At 40.9% G+C, this 17,275-nt stretch overlaps 1 protein-coding gene across 2 annotated transcripts in view; it reads right to left on the bottom strand.

The window, feature by feature from the left end:
• WRN (WRN RecQ like helicase) overlaps positions 1-17,275 on the bottom strand; it is a 202,259-nt gene that overhangs the window by 166,266 nt on the left and 18,718 nt on the right. For both annotated transcript variants that reach the window (XM_075862190.1, XM_075862182.1), the window contains 3 exons: positions 16,004-16,076; positions 15,800-15,914; positions 13,275-13,584 (listed from right to left, as the gene is read on the bottom strand). In XM_075862190.1, the coding sequence (XP_075718305.1) occupies positions 13,275-13,584; positions 15,800-15,914; positions 16,004-16,076 (498 nt within the window). The remainder of the gene's footprint in view (positions 1-13,274; positions 13,585-15,799; positions 15,915-16,003; positions 16,077-17,275) is intronic.

Here is a 17,275-nt window from a genome sequence, read left to right on the forward strand (position 1 = left end):
GTGGAGTCAAAATGCTCACTACACCACTAGATGAATTCCTCTAGGGGTGTAGTTTCTCAAATGGAGTCACTTTTGGGGGGTTTCCTTTGTTTTTGAACCACAAGACTTCTTCTAACCTGACATGGTGCCTGAAATATAATTTAAGATAAGGAAGGCCCTAAAATCCACTGGGTGCTCCTTTGCTTCTGAGTCCTGTGTTTCAGTCCATTACCACACTAGGGCCACATGTGGGATATTTCTAAAAACTGCAGAATCAGGGTAATAAATATTCAGTTGTGTTTCTCTGGTAAAAAACCTTCAGTATTACAGGAAAAATTGATTAAAGTGGAATTTCTGCAAAAAAACCCTGAAATGTGCAAATTTCCCTTGCACTTTGCTTTAATTCCTGTGAAATGCATAAAGGGTTAAGAAACTTTCTAAAAGCTATTTTGAATACTTTGAGGGCTGCAGTTTTTAAAATGGGGTGATTTTTGGGGGTTCCTAATATATAAGGCCCTCAAAGCCAGTTCAGATCTGAACTGTTCCCTAAAAAAATAGGCTTTTGAAATTTTCTTGAAAATGTGAGAAATTGCTGCTAAACTTATATGCCTTATAACGTCCTAGAAAAATAAAAGGATGTTCAAAAAACGATGCCAATCTAAATTAGACGTATTAACGAAATATTAATTAGTCACTATTTTGTGTGGTATAACTATGTGTCTTACAAGCAGATACATTTGAATTTAGAAAAATGCTAATTTTCTCAAAATTTTGGTGTTTTTCACAAAAAAAATATTGAATTTAATCGACCAAATTTTTTAACTAACATAAAGTACAATATGTCACGAAAAAACAATCTCAGAATCGCTTGGATAGGTAAAATAATTCCGACGTTATTACCACATATAGTAACACATATCAGATTTTAAAAAGGAGGCTCTGTCATTTGGTCCAAAACTGGCTGCGGCGGGAAGGGGTTAAAGTTCAGTATTAAAAAAAAAAAGGGGGGGGCTGGAAATCAGGCGTCCGTTTTTATATTTTGCTTTTATGTTATGTTTTGTATAGAAAAGTTTCCAGACTATAAAAATCTGACAGAATGGAGGCTAGCTGAAGCCAACTAATGAAATTTGCCATCTGAAAAATCCAACAGAAATCAATGGGCTGCAAATGAAAATATGTTTCTCTACATTTTTCTGTAAAGCAGACTAATAGGAATTATGTAGAGAAAAAGGTTAGTGAAGAGACCTAAAGTATTCTGAAATCAATCTCCTGTCTCATAAGTGATTCAGGATGCTGCTCTATTCCTTCCCCATACTTTACACTGCAGCTTTGCCTGCTCAGACTGGCTGCTGTGTAAAAGCACAAACCCACCACAAGCTCAACAGCAAGTCAGTAAGGAGAAAATGATTAAAAACTAAATTAACTAATTCATATTTAAGAAAAGGAAGATTATCCGGTAACTGTCAAATAACTGTCAAAGATATACTGAGAAAAATGAGCCTTAGGCCTCGTTTACACGAGCGTGATATACGTGCGTGCGACGCGCGTGCTTTTCACGCGTGTCGTACGCACCTATATTAGTCTATGGGGGCATGCAGACAGTCCATGAGTTTTGCTCAGCGTGAGTCCGCTGAAAAAAACTCACGACATGTCCTATATTTGTGCGCTGTTCGCGCATCACGCACCCATTGAAGTCAATGGGTGCGTGAAAACCACGCATGCCGCACGGAAGCAGTTCCGTGCGAACTGCGTGATTCGCGCAACAGCTGTCAAACTCTGAATGTAAACAGAAAAGCACCACGTGCTTCTCTGCTTACAAACATCCAAACCGAGTGTCATAATGATGGCGGCTGATGACACACGCTGATGACACACGGAGCTGTTATGTGACGTTTGCGCACACAAAACGCCACGTTTTTTGCTTGCGCAAAACGCACACGCTCGTGTAAATCAGGCTTTAGCAAGGGGGAGCACGGAGAAACATTTTTAACCCCTTCCCTGTTTAGCCCCTTTTGACCTTCCTGACAGAGCCTCATTTTTCAAATCTGACATGTCTCACTTTATGTGGTAATAACTTGGGAATGCTTTTACCTATCCAAGTGATTCTGAGATTGTTTTCTCGTGACACATTGGACTTTATGTTACTGGCAAAATTTGCTCTATACGTTCAGTATTTAATTGTGAAAAACACCAAATTTTTGCGAAAAATTGCAAAAATTTGTATTTTTCTCAATTTAAATGTATCTGCTTGTAAGACAGGCAGTTATACCACACAAAATTGTTGCTAATTAACATCCCCCATATGTCTACATTAGATTGGCATCGTTTTTTGAACATCCTTTTATTTTTCTAGGACGGACGTTACAAGGCTTAGAACTTTAGCAGCAATTTCTCACATTTTCAAGAAAATTTCAAAAGGCTATTTTTGCAGGGGCCAGTTCAGTTGTTAAGTGGCTTTGAGGGCCTTATATATTAGAAACCCCCATTTTAAAAACTGCACCCCTCAAAGTATTCAAAATAGCATTTAGAAAGTTTCTTACCCTTTAGACGTTTCACAGGAATTAAAGCAAAGTAGAGGTGAAATGTACAAATTTCGTTTTTTTTTTTTTGCAGAAATTCATTTAATCCATTTTTTTTGTGTAACAGAAAGTTTTATCAGAAAAATGCAACTCAATATTTATTGCCCAGATTCTGCTGTTTTTAGGAATATCCCACATGTGACCCTAGTGTGCTACTGGACTGAAGCACCGGCCTCAGAAGCAAAGCAGCACCTAGAGGATTTTGGGGCCTTATTTTTATTAGAATATATTTTAGGCACCATGTCAGGTTTGAAGGGCTCTTGCGGTGCCAAAACAGTGGAAATCCCCCAAAAGTGACCCAATTTGGGAAACTACACACCTCAAGGAAATTATCTAGGGGTATAGTGAAGCATTTTGAACACACAGGTTTTTTACAGAAATTATTGGAAGTAGGCCGTGAAAATTAAATCTAAATTTTTTCAAAGAAAATGTAGGTTTAGCGATTTTTTGTCTCATTTCCACAAAGACTAAAGGAGAAAAAGCACCACAAAATTTGCAAAGCAATTTGTCCCGAGTAAAACAATACTCCACATGTGGTCATAAACTGCTGTTTGGACACAGGGCAGGGCTTAGAATGGAAAGAGCGCCATTTGGCTTTTGAAGCTCAAATTTAGCAGGAATGGTTTGCGGAGGCCATGTCACATTTCGAAAGCCCCTGAGGGGAAAAAAACAGCGGAAACCCCCCCCCCCCAAGTGACCCCATTTTGGAAACTACACCCATTGAGGAAATTATCTATGGGTATAGTGAGCGTTTTGACCCCAAGGTTTTTTGCAGAAATTATTGGAATTAGGCCGTGAAAATGAAAATCTAAATTTTTTCAAAGAAAACGTAGGTTTAGCTAATTTTTTCTAATTTCCACAAAGACTAAAGGCGAACAAGCACCGCAAAATTTGTAAAGAAGTTTCTCCCGAGTAAAAAAATACCATGCATGTGGTCATCAATGGCTGTTTGGACACACGGCTGGGCTTAGAAGGGATGGAGCGCCATTTGGCTTTTGGAGTTCAAATTTAACAGGAATGGTTTGCGGTGGCCATGTCACATTTGCAAATCACCTGAGGGGACAAAACAATGAAAACGCCCAAAAAGTGACTCCATTTAGGAAACTACGCCCCTTGAGGAATTCATCTAGGGGTGTAGTGCATTTTGACCCCACAGGTGTTTCATAGAATTTATTAGAATTGGGCAGTGAAAATAAAAACAATCCTCTTTCTTCAATAAGACGTAGCTTTAGCTAAAAAAAAATCATTTTCTCAACAAATAAAGGAAAAAAAGAAACCCAACATTTGTAAAGCAATTTCTCCCAAGTATGGCAATACCCCATATGTGGTCATAAACTGCTGTTTGATCACACAGCAGGGGTCAGAAGGGAAGGAGCGCCATTTGGAGTGCAGATTTGCTGGATTTGTTTCTGCGCGCCTGTGGGACCAAAACAGTGGATCCCCCCCCCCCCCAGAAGTGACCACATTTTGGAAACTACACCCCTCAAGGTATTCACCTAGGGGTGTAGTGAACATGTTAACCCTGCAGGTGTTTTGCAGAAATTAGTGTGCACTCGATGTTGCAGAGTGAAAATGGGATTTTTTCCATAGATATGCCAATATGTGGTGCCCAGCTTGTGCCACCATAACACAAAAGCTCTCTAATTATTATGCGGAGTTTCCCGGTTTTAGAAACACCCTACATGTGGCCCTAATCTTTTGCCTGGACATTCGACCAGGCTCAGGAGTGAAAGAGTATCATGTAAAATTGAGGCCTAATTTGGGGATTTACAAAGTATTGGTTGACAATTGCCGGGGCTCAGATGTCAAATAATAAAAAGAAAGTGACCCCATTTTGGAAATTACACCCCTCAAGGTATTCATTAAGGGGTGTAGTGAGCATTTTCACCCCACAGGTCTTTTCCATAAATGAATGCGTGCGGATGGTGCAAATTAAAAATTTATATTTTTCCCTAGATATGCCATTTCAGTGGCAAATATGTCGTGCCCAGCTTATGCCACTGGGGACACACACCCCAAAATTGTTAAAAGGGTTCTCCCGGGTTTGGCGATGCCATATATGTGGAAGTAAACCGCTATTTGGGCACGCTGTAGGGTTCAGAGGGGATGGAGCGCCATTTGGCTTTTGGATTTTACCAAGCGGATTTTGCTTGGTAGTAGATTTGTTTGAGTATTACTGGTATTTCAATTTATAATGTGGGGGTACATGTAAGCTGGGCAGAGTACATCAGGGGCATAGTCAGGTGGTATAATAATGTGGTAAAAAAATCTATAAAATAATCCATAGATGTGTGTTATGCTGTGACACAATCCTTTCTGCACAGGCCGGTGTCGCACTGATATGGCGTCCTTTCTTATGCCCCTTTTGGTCCACACTCCGCACCTTTGTAGTTTGGGGAATTTTGCTGGGAAAGTGTTGTCCTGGTATAATACGGGCACCGTCGCTTCCAGCAGATATGTTTGGGCCCTCCCCTTCCTGGTTCCCTAATTTTAGGGCCTTAATAATTCGCCTCTTGAAACAGAAGAAATGTTCCCCTCGGGCACAGCTGCATATTTTATTTTCTGACTTATTGGAGCCTTAACTAATTTTATTTTTTCATAGACGTAGTGGTATGAGGGCTCTTTTTTTGCGGGACGAGCTGTAGTTTTTATTGGTACCATTTTGGGGTACATGCGACTTTTTGATCACCTTTTATCCTATTTTTTGGGAGGCCAGATAACAAAAAAAAACGCAATTCTGCCATAGTTTTTTTTAGGTTTTTTTATACAGCGTTCACCACGCGTTATAAATTACACGTTAACTTTATTCTGCGGGTCAGTACGATTCCGGCGAAACCTAATATATGGAGTTTTTTTTATGTTTTACAACGTTTTGCACAATAAAATTACTTTTGTAAAAAGAATGTATTTTTTCTGTCGCCAAGTTGTGAGAACCTTAACTTTTTCGTCGACTGAGCTGTATGAGGGCTTGTTTTTTGCGAGACAGGCTATAGTTTTTATAGGTACCATTTTTGGATACGTGCGACTTTTTGATCACTTTTTATTCCAATATTTGTAGGGCAAAATGAGCAAAACAGAGAAAACCGTTTTTTTTTTCTACGATGTTCACCGCGTGCAATAAATAATATAATATTTTTATACCTCAGGTCGTTACGGTCGCGGCGATACCAAATACGTATGGTTTATTCTTTTTTTTTCGATAATAAAAGGACTTGATAAGGGAACAGGGCGATTGTGTTTTATGTTATTACTTGAAACTTTTATTATGTTTTCAAACTTGTTTTTTTCACTTTTTTTTTTAACGCTTTTTTTCAAGTTCCACTAGGGGACTTGAAGGTCCAACTGTCAGATTTTTTTTTCTCGAATACATTGCGCTACCTACGTAGTGCAATGTATTAGATATGTCAGTTATTCACTGACAGCAAGCCGACTAGGCTTCGCCTCCCGGCGGGGCCTAATCGGCTTCCGTATTGGCAGAGCAGGAGGCCATTGTGTCTCCTGTTGCCATAGCAGCAGTCGCCAGTCCTGATTGCCTGACAGGGCTGGCGATCTGCTAGCAACCGCTAAAATGCAGCGATTGCTTTCGATCGCTGCATCGAAGGGGTTAATGGCAAGGATCGGAGCTAGCTCCGGTTCCTGCCGTTACAGGTGGATGTTGTCAGCTGTAACACACAGCTGACTTCAACCGCTGATGACGCCGTATCAGCTCCTGAGCCGGCGCCATCTTGTCGGCGGCTACGGAAGCCGTTCAGGCTCCGCCGCCTGGCGGGGGCTGGAGGTCTTACGGGCTAGGCAGACCAGGATGCCAGTATTAGGTCTCCGGTTGCCATTGCATCCAACGGAACCTGGGGTTCCGATGAGCTGCAAACACCTTAAATGCAGCGATCGCGTTTAAGCGCTGCATTTAAGGGGTAAATGGCAGGGATAGCAGCTAATTTCGGTCCCCGTCATTACAGCCGAATTGTCAGCTGTAAGATACCGCTGACATCTGGCGATGATGGCAGCTTCTGAGCCGGTGCCAAGCATTTGGCGTATGGATACGGCAAAATGCGGGAAGCACTAGCTTTCCATGGCGTACCCATACGTCAAATGTCGGAAGGGGTTAAGAGAGTGTCTAGAGAACAACGTAACGTTATATGGAAAATAAGTTTTTTTCAATATATTACTGATCAACATAACATTGTTATATAGTTAGCACAGTTGAAAAAAGACATCCATCAAATTCAACCGAGGGGGCGGGGGGGGGGATGTGAATGATGGTAAGGGTTAACTTGTGAACTTTGTTTTCCAACAATAACAGTCGAAATTTGAGACAACTCCAATCCAGGCTGTTTGACTCCTAAGATGCCACAGGCAATAGTGCCCACAGAACCTAAGGGAGTCTGATAGAGGTAAGGGGGCTGCGAGTTGCCAATTGGCTGCTATGGCAGCCGGGCCTAACAAAGACGTCCGGACCTGTCATGCATGTGTGCTTATTAGGTCCTGTGTTTGTGTAACACGGACAGGCAAAATACATTGCAATACAGTAATAATGCAATGTATTATAGGAGCGATCACAGGATCACATGTTCAAATCCTCTAATAGGACTAAACAAAAAGTTCATTAAAAAAAAGTGCCCCAAGTAAAAATAATATACCACAACAACCCAAAAAAGACCCAAAGAAAAAATGTAAGATTTATTTTTTTCACACTAAAAAACAATGGCTGAATTGGTTAGGGTTAAAGTTATATGTTCACCCTATAACTTATTTGTTTTCCCTTTGAAAAATACAACTAGTATCACAAAAAACAAGCCACCATACAGGTATGTTGATGGAATGGCTCTCAGGAAGTGGCAATGCAAAAACTGAAATACATAATCACTATGTTTTTAAGGCCCAAAATGCGCTCCTTCCTTATAGTTTAACCCGGACACAGCCTAGTTTGGGCCTTAAAGGAACAGTGTCATCACAAATTATTTTTTTATATGTTAAAGATGTTAGTGCTTTATTAAAAACGTTTATATTCATTTGTGTGTTTGTGTTTTACTTTTTCTTATTTTTACACTTTTTCTTCCCTATGGGGGCTGCCATTTTTTGTTCCATTTCTGTGTGTGTCGATTAACGACACACACAGACATGGAATACGGCAGCCACAGTCCCATAGGGACGACGAACGGCTCCCGTCCCATTGACTGCCGTGTACGGCGTCTGTGTGGGAACTGCGCATGCGCCGCTCCCACACAGTCCTATTCGAAATTGGCGCCGTCCGGCGCCATTTTCCTGTGGACCGGAAGTCGCGGCCGGACAGTAATATTACTACTTCCGGTCGCGGCTTCCGGACAAGTGCACATGGAACAGTGGCAGCAAAGGGAGCGGACGGGCCGGAGGGAGCCGCGGCGGCAGGAGCAGGTAAGAGATTTCAATGTATGTTAGTGTTTGTGTGTGTTTACTACTGTATGTAAACCTACTACACTGTGGGTTACCTCAAAAAATGGCGACACACAGTGTAGGAGGTTAAACCTTTCAAACCCCTCGTTTATCACGGCACTAGCCAGGATAAAGGAGGGGGGGATGCTGAGAGCTCACTAGAGCGAGGGCTTTTAACCCAATGGTGCAATGCTGCAATTTTGGGAACTAGCTCCATCTAGTGACCAAAAATGGGTAGTATTATAAATTAGAAAAAATTTATAATATTTCCTGACTCGCGAAAAAAATAAAAAAAATTTGAACAATGTTTAATCACCCACACACTAAATGTTTAATTTTTAAAAAAAAAACATGTTTTTCTGGCGACACATTCCCTTTAAGGCTCAGAGCCCATTTTTCAAATCTGACATATTTCACTTTATGTGGTAATAACGTCGGAATGCTTAAACCTACCCAAGCGATTCTGAGATTGTTTTCTCGTGACACATTGGGCTTCATGTTCGTGGTAAAATTTGGTCCATATATTCAGTGTTTATTGGTGAAAAATTGCAAAATTTAGAGAAAATGTTGAAAAACTAGCATTTTTCAGAATTTAAATGCATCTGCTTGTAAAACAGACGGTTACACCACCCAAAATAGTTACTAGTTCACATTTCCCATATGTCTACTTTAGATCGGCATCGTTTTTTGAACATTTTATTTTTCTTGGACCTTACAAGGCTTAGAACATAAACAGCAATTTCTCATATTTTTAAGAAAATTTCAAAAGCCTTTTTTTTAAGGTACCTCTTGAGTTCTGAAGTGGCTTTGAGGGGCCTATGTATTAGAAACCCTGATAAAACACCCCATTTTAAAAACTAGACCCCTCAAAGTATTCAAAACAGCATTTAGAAAGTTTTTTAACCCTTCAGGCATTTCACAGGAATTAAAGCAAAGTGGAGGTGAAATTTGCAAATTTCATTTTTCTTGCTCAATTTCAATTTTATTCATTTTTTTTCTGTAACACAGAAGGTTTTACCAGAGAAATACTACTAAATATGTATTGTCCAGATTCTGCCGTTTTTAGAAATGTCCCACATGTGGCCCTACTGCGCTCGTGGACTAAAACACAAGCCCCAGAAGCAAAGAAGCACCTAGTGCATTTTGAGTCCTCTGTTTTATTAGAATATATTTTAGGCAGCATGCCAGGTTTGAAGAGGTGTTGAGGTGTCAAAACAGTAGGAATCCCCCAATAGTGACCCCAGTTTGGAATCTACACCCCTCAAGGAATTCATTTATGGTTGTTGTTACCATTTTGACCGCAGTTTTTTCACAGCACGTATTTGAATTGGGCTGTGAAATGAAAAAAATGTCATTTTTTCCAATAAAATGTCATTTGTGATCAAAATTTCTTATTTTCACAGGGAACAAAATACCCCATTTTGTTGCCCAATTTGTCCTTAGTGTGGCAATACCCCATTTGTGGTGATAAACTGCCGTTTGGGCTCATGGGAGGGCTCAGAAGGAAAGGAGCGCTATGTGTTTGTTGGAGTACAGATTTTGCTGGATTCGTTTTCAGGTGCCATGTCGCATTTGCAGAGCCTCAGAGGTATCAAAGCAATGGAAGCCCACCAGAAGTGACCCCATTTTGGAAACTACACCCCTCAAGGAATTCATTTATGGGTGTTGTGACCATTTAGACCCCATAGTTTTTTCACAGAACTTATTTGAATTGGGCTGGGAATGAAAACAAAATTATTTTTTTCAAATAATATGTCGTTTTGGCTGAAAATTTCTTATTTTCACAAGAAACAAAATACCCCATTCTGTTGCGCAATTTGTTCTGAGTGCCGCAATACCCCATTTGTGGTGATGAACTGCCGTTTGGGCCCATGGGAGGGCTCAGAAGGAAAGGACCACCATTTGGCCTACTGGGGATTTTCTAGTGCGAAGTCATGTATGCAGAAGCCCCTGAGGTACCAGTACAGTTGAAACCCGCAAGAAGTGACCCCGTTTTAAAAACTACACCCTTAAGGCATTCATCTAGAGGTGTAGTGAGCATTTTGACCGGAGACCTACACCCCATAAACTGTAATGTGGGTTCTCCCGGGTATGGCAATACCCTACATGTGGCTGTTATCAGCTGCCTGGGCACACAGCAGGGCTCAGAGGGGAAAGACGAGGGGGGATAAGCTGTGTGGAGTGCATCAGGGTAAGTAAAATTGGGGTAAATTATAAACCAAGGGATGTATGATAAATTTTAAAACACTCTTTCATACAGAGCTCTGGTTATTCGGGACACGTGTCACATTGATATATTGTGTCATCCCTTATCGCCCTCTTATAGCAGACTTTGCACCTCTTTTGACTTTTTCCCTTCTTGCCAGTTTGGGGAACTTCTCCTGGAAAGTGTTGCCGCCTTGGTACGATGCGTGTGGCCCCGCTTCCAGAAGTACTGGGTGCCCCCCCTTCTTGGTCCCTAAAGATTAGGTTCTTGATAATCACCTCTTGAAATTCCAGGAAAGTTCCCGTCTGGCCTGCACATCGACGTAGCACGTACGCATTGTACAATGCCATCTGTATGATGTGCACGGCCAGCTTCTTATACCACACCGCATGGCGCTGTAGGGCTTCAGGACTTGATCTGACAAGTCCATCCCTCCCATGTACCTATTGTAGTCCACGATGCAGTCTGGTTTAGGGGTGGCCTTTCCTTCATATATCCTAAACCTGTAGGTATACCCTGATGCACTCTCACAGCTTATACATCTTCACGCCATACCTTGCCCTCTTACCCGGCAGGTACTCGCGGAATTGAACCCTCCCTTTAAAATGTACCAAGGACTCATCAATAGAAATACACTTCTCGGGGTGTATGCTGGGGAAAACCGGGCACTGGAACGGTCTAATAGGGGTCTCCGTTTATAGAAAAGGTCAAAACTGGGGTCATCTCGGGGTGGGCACGGCTCATTATCAGTATAATGTAAGAAGCGAAGTATTGGCTCATTTATTTATTTTTTTAGGTTACAGTTCAGTTCTGAAGTTGCTTTGAGGGGCCCATATATTAGAAACCCCTATCAAACACCCCATTTTAGAAACTAGACCCCTCAAAGTATTCACAACAGCATTTAGAAAGTTTATGAACCCTTTAGGTGTTTCACAGAAATTTAGAGCAATGTAGAGGTGAAATTTACATTTTTTTTTGTCAGAAAATCCTCTTTATTCCATTTTTTTTACAACACAAAAGGATTTATCAGAGAAACGCAACTTAATACTTATTGCCCAGATTCGGCAGTTTAGAGAAATATCCCACATGTGGCCCTAGTGCGGTAATGGACTGAAGCACCGGCCTCCGAAGCAAAGGACCACCTAGTGGATTTTGAGGCCTCTTTTTTATTAGGCACCATGTCCGGTTTGAAGAGGTCTTTTGGTGCCAAAACATTGGGAACCCCCCAAAAGTGACCCCAATTTGGAAACTAGACCCCTTGAGGAATTCATTGTCGTTTTCATGGGGTGCATGTGGCTTTTGGATCAGTTTTTATTCTATTTTTAGGTAGCTTGGTGACTAAAAAACCGCAATTCTACTATTGTTTTTTTATTCTATTTTTTTTACAGTGTTCACCGTGCACTATAAATGACATTCACTTTATTCTGCGGGGCGATACGATCACGGCGATACCAGATGTTTATAGTTTTTTTTTATGTCTTATGGCGTTTGCACAATAAAATACGTTTTGTAAACAATCATTCACTTTTTGTGTTGCCTTATTCTAAGCGCCAGAACGTTTTTATTTTTCAATCAATAAAGCCGTGCGAGGACTTATTTTTTGCGTAACGAACTGTAGTTTCAATCAGTACCATTTTTCGGTACATGCGACTTTTTGATCTCTTTTTATTCCATTTTTTGGGAGATGAAGTGACCAAACAATTGTGATTCCGGCACGGTTTATTATTATTTTCTTTTACGGCGTTCACCGTGCGGGATAAATAACAAAATAATTTTGTAGTTCAGGCCGTTACGGACGCGGCGATACCAATTATGTATAGTTTGTTTGTTTATATATTTTTATTAATAATAAATGACTGATAAGGGAAAAAGGGGGATTTTTACTTTTAATACTTTTACTTTCTTATTTTTACACATCTTTTTTAACTTTTTTTTTTACTGTATTACTTTGTCCCACTAGGGGACTTGAGGGCAGGAGGCCCTGATCGCTATTCTAATACACTGCACTACATGCGTAGTGCAGTGTATTAGAACTGTCAGCTACTCACTGACAGCAAGCATAGTGGGTCCTGACGTGGTCAGGACCCACTAGGCTTCCGTCTATGGCATAGCCGCACGCCATTGTTTGGTGTCCGGTTGCCATAGTCACCATCGCCGGCCGCTATCGTGTAGCAGGCCGGCGATGGCAGCTTAACCCCTAAAAAGCTGCGATCTATATAGAACGCGGCTTTTAAGGGGTTAATCAGCGGGGACACAGCGATCGGTCCCTGCTGTAGGAGCTGTGACAGCTGCTGAACAAGACAGCAGCGTCACAGCTCCTGTATGTGTCGGGAGGACGGCCGAAACGGCCGTTACTACCGAGACGTACTATTAGGTCATGGAGCGCGAACGCTATAGTTACCATGACCTAATAGTACGTCCAGGAGCGGGAAGGTGTTAAAGGGGTTTTCGGTAATGTTTAATTTTTGTGTAATGAAAATTTCTGCAACTTTCTAATATTCTGTGTTATCCAATTCCATGTTTAATATCTATTTTTTCTATCTGTGAATAGAAATACATATAGACCTAATACTTTTCTGAGCGGACATCTTGAAAGTGGTTAGAAATATAAATATAACGTACTAGAAACTTGCAGAACTTTTATTTACAAAGTGAATACACTTTTTTTTTTAACCTAAAACCAGAAACCCACTTTAATATGTCTAAGGCCCCATGCACACGACCGTAAAAATTGTCCCTAATTGTGGACCGTGATACGCTCCGCAATTACGGACCCATTCAGTTCTATTGGCCGCGGACACCTTTTTGTATTGCTACGGATGGGTGTCCGTGCCATAGAAACGTTCAGAAAATTATGAAACACGTCCGTTCTTTTACATTTTGCGGGCTGTGCTCCCATACTTTGTATGGAAGCATGGCCCGAAAACGCGGCCGGCCGTGCCCCCAATCGCAGGTCGTGATTACGGGCACGGCTGTGCGCATGGGGCCTAAGGATGCGGTTTGTTGATGTTCCATCTTTATCCATCGTAATAGTGAAACATGCACAGGTGGAACGAGGAGTGAAAATGGAAGATAACGTGGGAAAACGAAACACTTCTTACCTCTTCGCACTTTGTCATGTCTTCATTCTCTTGTTGCTCAATCATTTGAAGCTCATCTATAGTCACCCCCTGATTCCGGTGTAATGGTTGATCTATAGTGTCCTTTTGTTGAGTATCAAGATCTTTAGTATGCTTGCTGCTCATCCCCTGTGTATGGATGTCTTCTATGCTTGCTGAGCTGACATCTCCTTCAGAGAAACGTTCCTGAAGATCATCTTCTGCACCAATTTCCTGTTCTTTGGAGGCCTCCTGAATTAGGCTTCTTAAATCTCCCAGACTAGAGGAAAGCTTAGAAAGGATATCTTCAGCTCTGTAAAATAAAGTATGTAAATATATAATTCAGTCTCATCTAAAACGTGTTTTTTAATTATATAAATGAGTGCTTTCTCTACAGCAACCCTATCTGGCCCAAAACGATGCAATCCAAATGTAAGAAGTTAAAACAACGCTACTGCTCAGCATATTCTAGCAAATTTTAATTAGGAACTTTTCATACGCAGCTTTACATTATTTTTTTTTTAAACAAAATGATAACCTTTTTATAACTATTTCCATAACAGCAGAAATGAAATCATCCAAACCCAAGGGGAAAAAAATGCCCCGTAGGTCAAGATGGAGGTGGGCAGCCTGGTGGACAGGAGACTACAGTGGCCACAGCAGCCTTGTTAGGTTGTCACTATGGATAACATATCATTTACAACTATAATCAGAGAGCAGAAGCAGACAGCACGACAAGAATCCATCAAATAATAGCAAAACCATTATGGTAAATACAGTGGAATTTCTTTAATCTGGCATTAATGGAACTAGAAAAGTGTTGAATTATAAGATATACCGAATATTAGACGTTCAGAGAGACATACGGTATATAAAATGTATTCGAAGACTAAAGTCAAAAATAAAATGCCAACATAAAACATGCAGCTAACACGGAATTAGAAGAGTCTAATAATTGGTTCTCTCTTGTTCTGGTCTTGTGTAATTCATGTTTAATATACTACTCTACGGTAATCCCAGAATAAAGGAATTTTATTTTATCCCAGTACGTTTTAAAAAAGTATTGGTCATGGAGAACGTTCGAGACACAATCCTTCAAGGTGACACTTAAAGTAGCCGCTTCAGTGTCACTCCAAAACATAACTTTTTGGTCTCAAGTGGCAGACCCGCGGAAACATGGGGCAACTGCATATAGACCAGCTGCTTCATGGCTATGTAAACCTTTCTAGAATTTTTGGTTATAATAATAATAATTATTATTATTATTATTAAGTGTATGCATTTTGTGCTTATAAACATTTTTCTAATTAACTTTTGTTAAAAATATTCCTTACTTGTAACTTCTTTGTATGCATTATACATATAAGCTGCAGAGCGCTGCTGTTAGCCGAATTAGTCTACTGGACCGGTGGCTCAGTCGACAGCTGTTAATTATGCTGATCAAATCCAGGTTCATGAATTTAGATGTAATCGGTATTAGGCCAGGTTCACAGGTAGCGTAAATACTGCAACGGATTTCACATCTGAAATTCTCCACTGTATTAGGGTATGTTCACACGAGGGCGTCCGTTACGGCTGAAATTACGGGGATGTTTCAGCCTGAAACCATCCCCGTAATTTCAGCCGTACCGGCATGTGCAGGCGCTTGAACGCCGCGTCCATTACGGACGTAATTAGCGCTGCTATTCATTGGAGTCAATGAATAACGGCTCCAATTACGGCCAAAGAAGTGACAGGTCACTTCTTTGACGCGGGCGTCTATTTACGCGCCGTCATTTGACAGCGGCGCGTAAATTACGCCTCGTGTGAACAGACAAACGTCTGCCCATTGCTTTCAATGGGCAGATGTTTGTCAGCGCTATTGAGGCGCGATTTTCAGACGTAATTCGGGGCAAAAACGCCCGAATTACGTCCGTAAATAGGCCGTGTGAACATACCCTTACAGTAGCAGCAAAATGGATAAGATTTGAAGAAATCTCATCCACACTCTGCATGAAAAAAAAAATACGCTGAAAAACCCCTCATAAATTGACCTACGGTGCGGCTTTTTTTATCTGCAGCTTGTCAAATCATGCTTTGGAATTGTTGGTCTTCTGTTGTGGATTTTCCCCATTAAATTCAATGGGGAGGTAAAACCCGCAACAAGAAGCAGATGATGTGATTTTTGCGACGGAAAAGCTGCGATTCTGCCGTAAAAATGGCAACTTAGAAAACTAAGTCTACACTTTCTCAGATCTCTCCGCTCCTGCGTCCAGCCTGGCCTCCAGGAATGATGTTTGATCTCATGTGACTGCTGCAGTGGTCACATGAGATATAACGTAATCCCAGGGAAACAAGGCAAATTATAAATTATAAAAAAAAAAAAAAAAAGGCTACAAAAAAAGTTTGCATAGCCTTTCCATCTTTTCAACAACTTTGAATATTGTTTAAACCTTTTCCTACAATGGTGGATTAGTGAGAGATATCGTACATACGAAAGCAGACGGTATATTAACCATCACAAAAAAACACGATACTAGAAACGTTACCTTTGTTCATCTCTGGAGTCCTCAAAATGACCAGGGACGTGATCCACCAGAACCAGAAGCTCCTGTGACAGACTGCTCAACTTGTTCTTCACATCACATGATCCAGAACTCACTCCTATAAAACATATCCATCTTACAATATACAGGCCTACTGAAATATATGGCACCCCATCCATACATAGCACATTAGAGCCTAACATTTACCTGTGGGGACAGATAAAGCAAGCTTCTCTTCTTCATTCATGCTCTCCAACTTCTGGTAAATCAGAAGTCCAGCCTACAAAGTAAAAGTATAAAGACTAAATCATCACATCAACTTTGAAATGGCAAATTATAAATACATATTACTACTATAATACAGGTCAATGGAAAATCGCAAATTGACAGGTCTGTTAGTAATACTTGTATAAACATATCATTATGATGTCAGAATATGACGATAATACAGACATAAGTGGCGCTATATAGACGCTACGGATCTCCTCCTGCAGAAGCAGTGTCAGAGATCGACGTCTGTCATTCCAGCCACTGATAGACTAACATGTGGTGCTCCCTCCCTCAGTATAACAACATCTTAGATCCTTGTAAAGGAAGCTCCTCCTTAGACCCCCTGTATACGAAGCGCAAATACGATGAAATTTAGATCCCGAATTTCCATGCAGGATGTTATCAGGGTATCGTCACAAACTTCCGCAGCAAATCCGACCCAGACACCACAGGGAATTGCGACTGAAAAATCTGGACCAAATCATGTTTGATTGGGTGCAGCTTTTCAAATGGATTTTCCGCTGCACAGAGTCCCAGACGGGGAAGACGTGCCATGGGAATACAAGGGGTGGTGAGTATGGGATTTTTTTTTTACGTTTTATTTTAAACTAGAAATAAGACCTTATTTTTTTTTCATTTTTGCTGTGGATTCGCAGCACTTTTACAGCAAAAATCACAACAGTTGGTATTTGTTGCAGATTATTACATTCCGCTTTAACCCAACAGGGAAAATTCATAACAAATACACAACCATTCAGCAGCATAAATGGACATGATGCGGATTAAAAAAATCTGTAACTGCAGATCACTTGGTTAACTCTCATTCACTCTGCTGCTACTGGAATACGCTGTGGATTTTCTACCCACAAATCTAAGCAGAAAATACGCAGCGATTCCGCTACATGTAAACAGGTTAACAAATCTCATCCATACGTAGAAGAAAAAGAAATAAATCAATAGAAAAACGCGTGCACAAATTGACCTGTGGTGCAGATTCCCAATATGCAGCATTGCAATTTCCGCATGGAAATTCCGCAGCATGGGGCCATAGGGTACTCACACACGTAGTGGATTTGTTGCAGATTCTACGCGTTTCTGCAACAAAAGCTGTACGTGTTACATGCAGATTTTTCTGTGGATTTCATCTAGTCTACATTAAGGCTGGGTTCACACAACCTATTTTCAGGCGTAAACGAAGCGTATTATGCC

The sequence above is a fragment of the Rhinoderma darwinii genome, chromosome 1 (genome assembly GCF_050947455.1).
Source record: "Rhinoderma darwinii isolate aRhiDar2 chromosome 1, aRhiDar2.hap1, whole genome shotgun sequence".
Taxonomy (NCBI): Eukaryota; Metazoa; Chordata; class Amphibia; order Anura; family Rhinodermatidae; genus Rhinoderma; species Rhinoderma darwinii.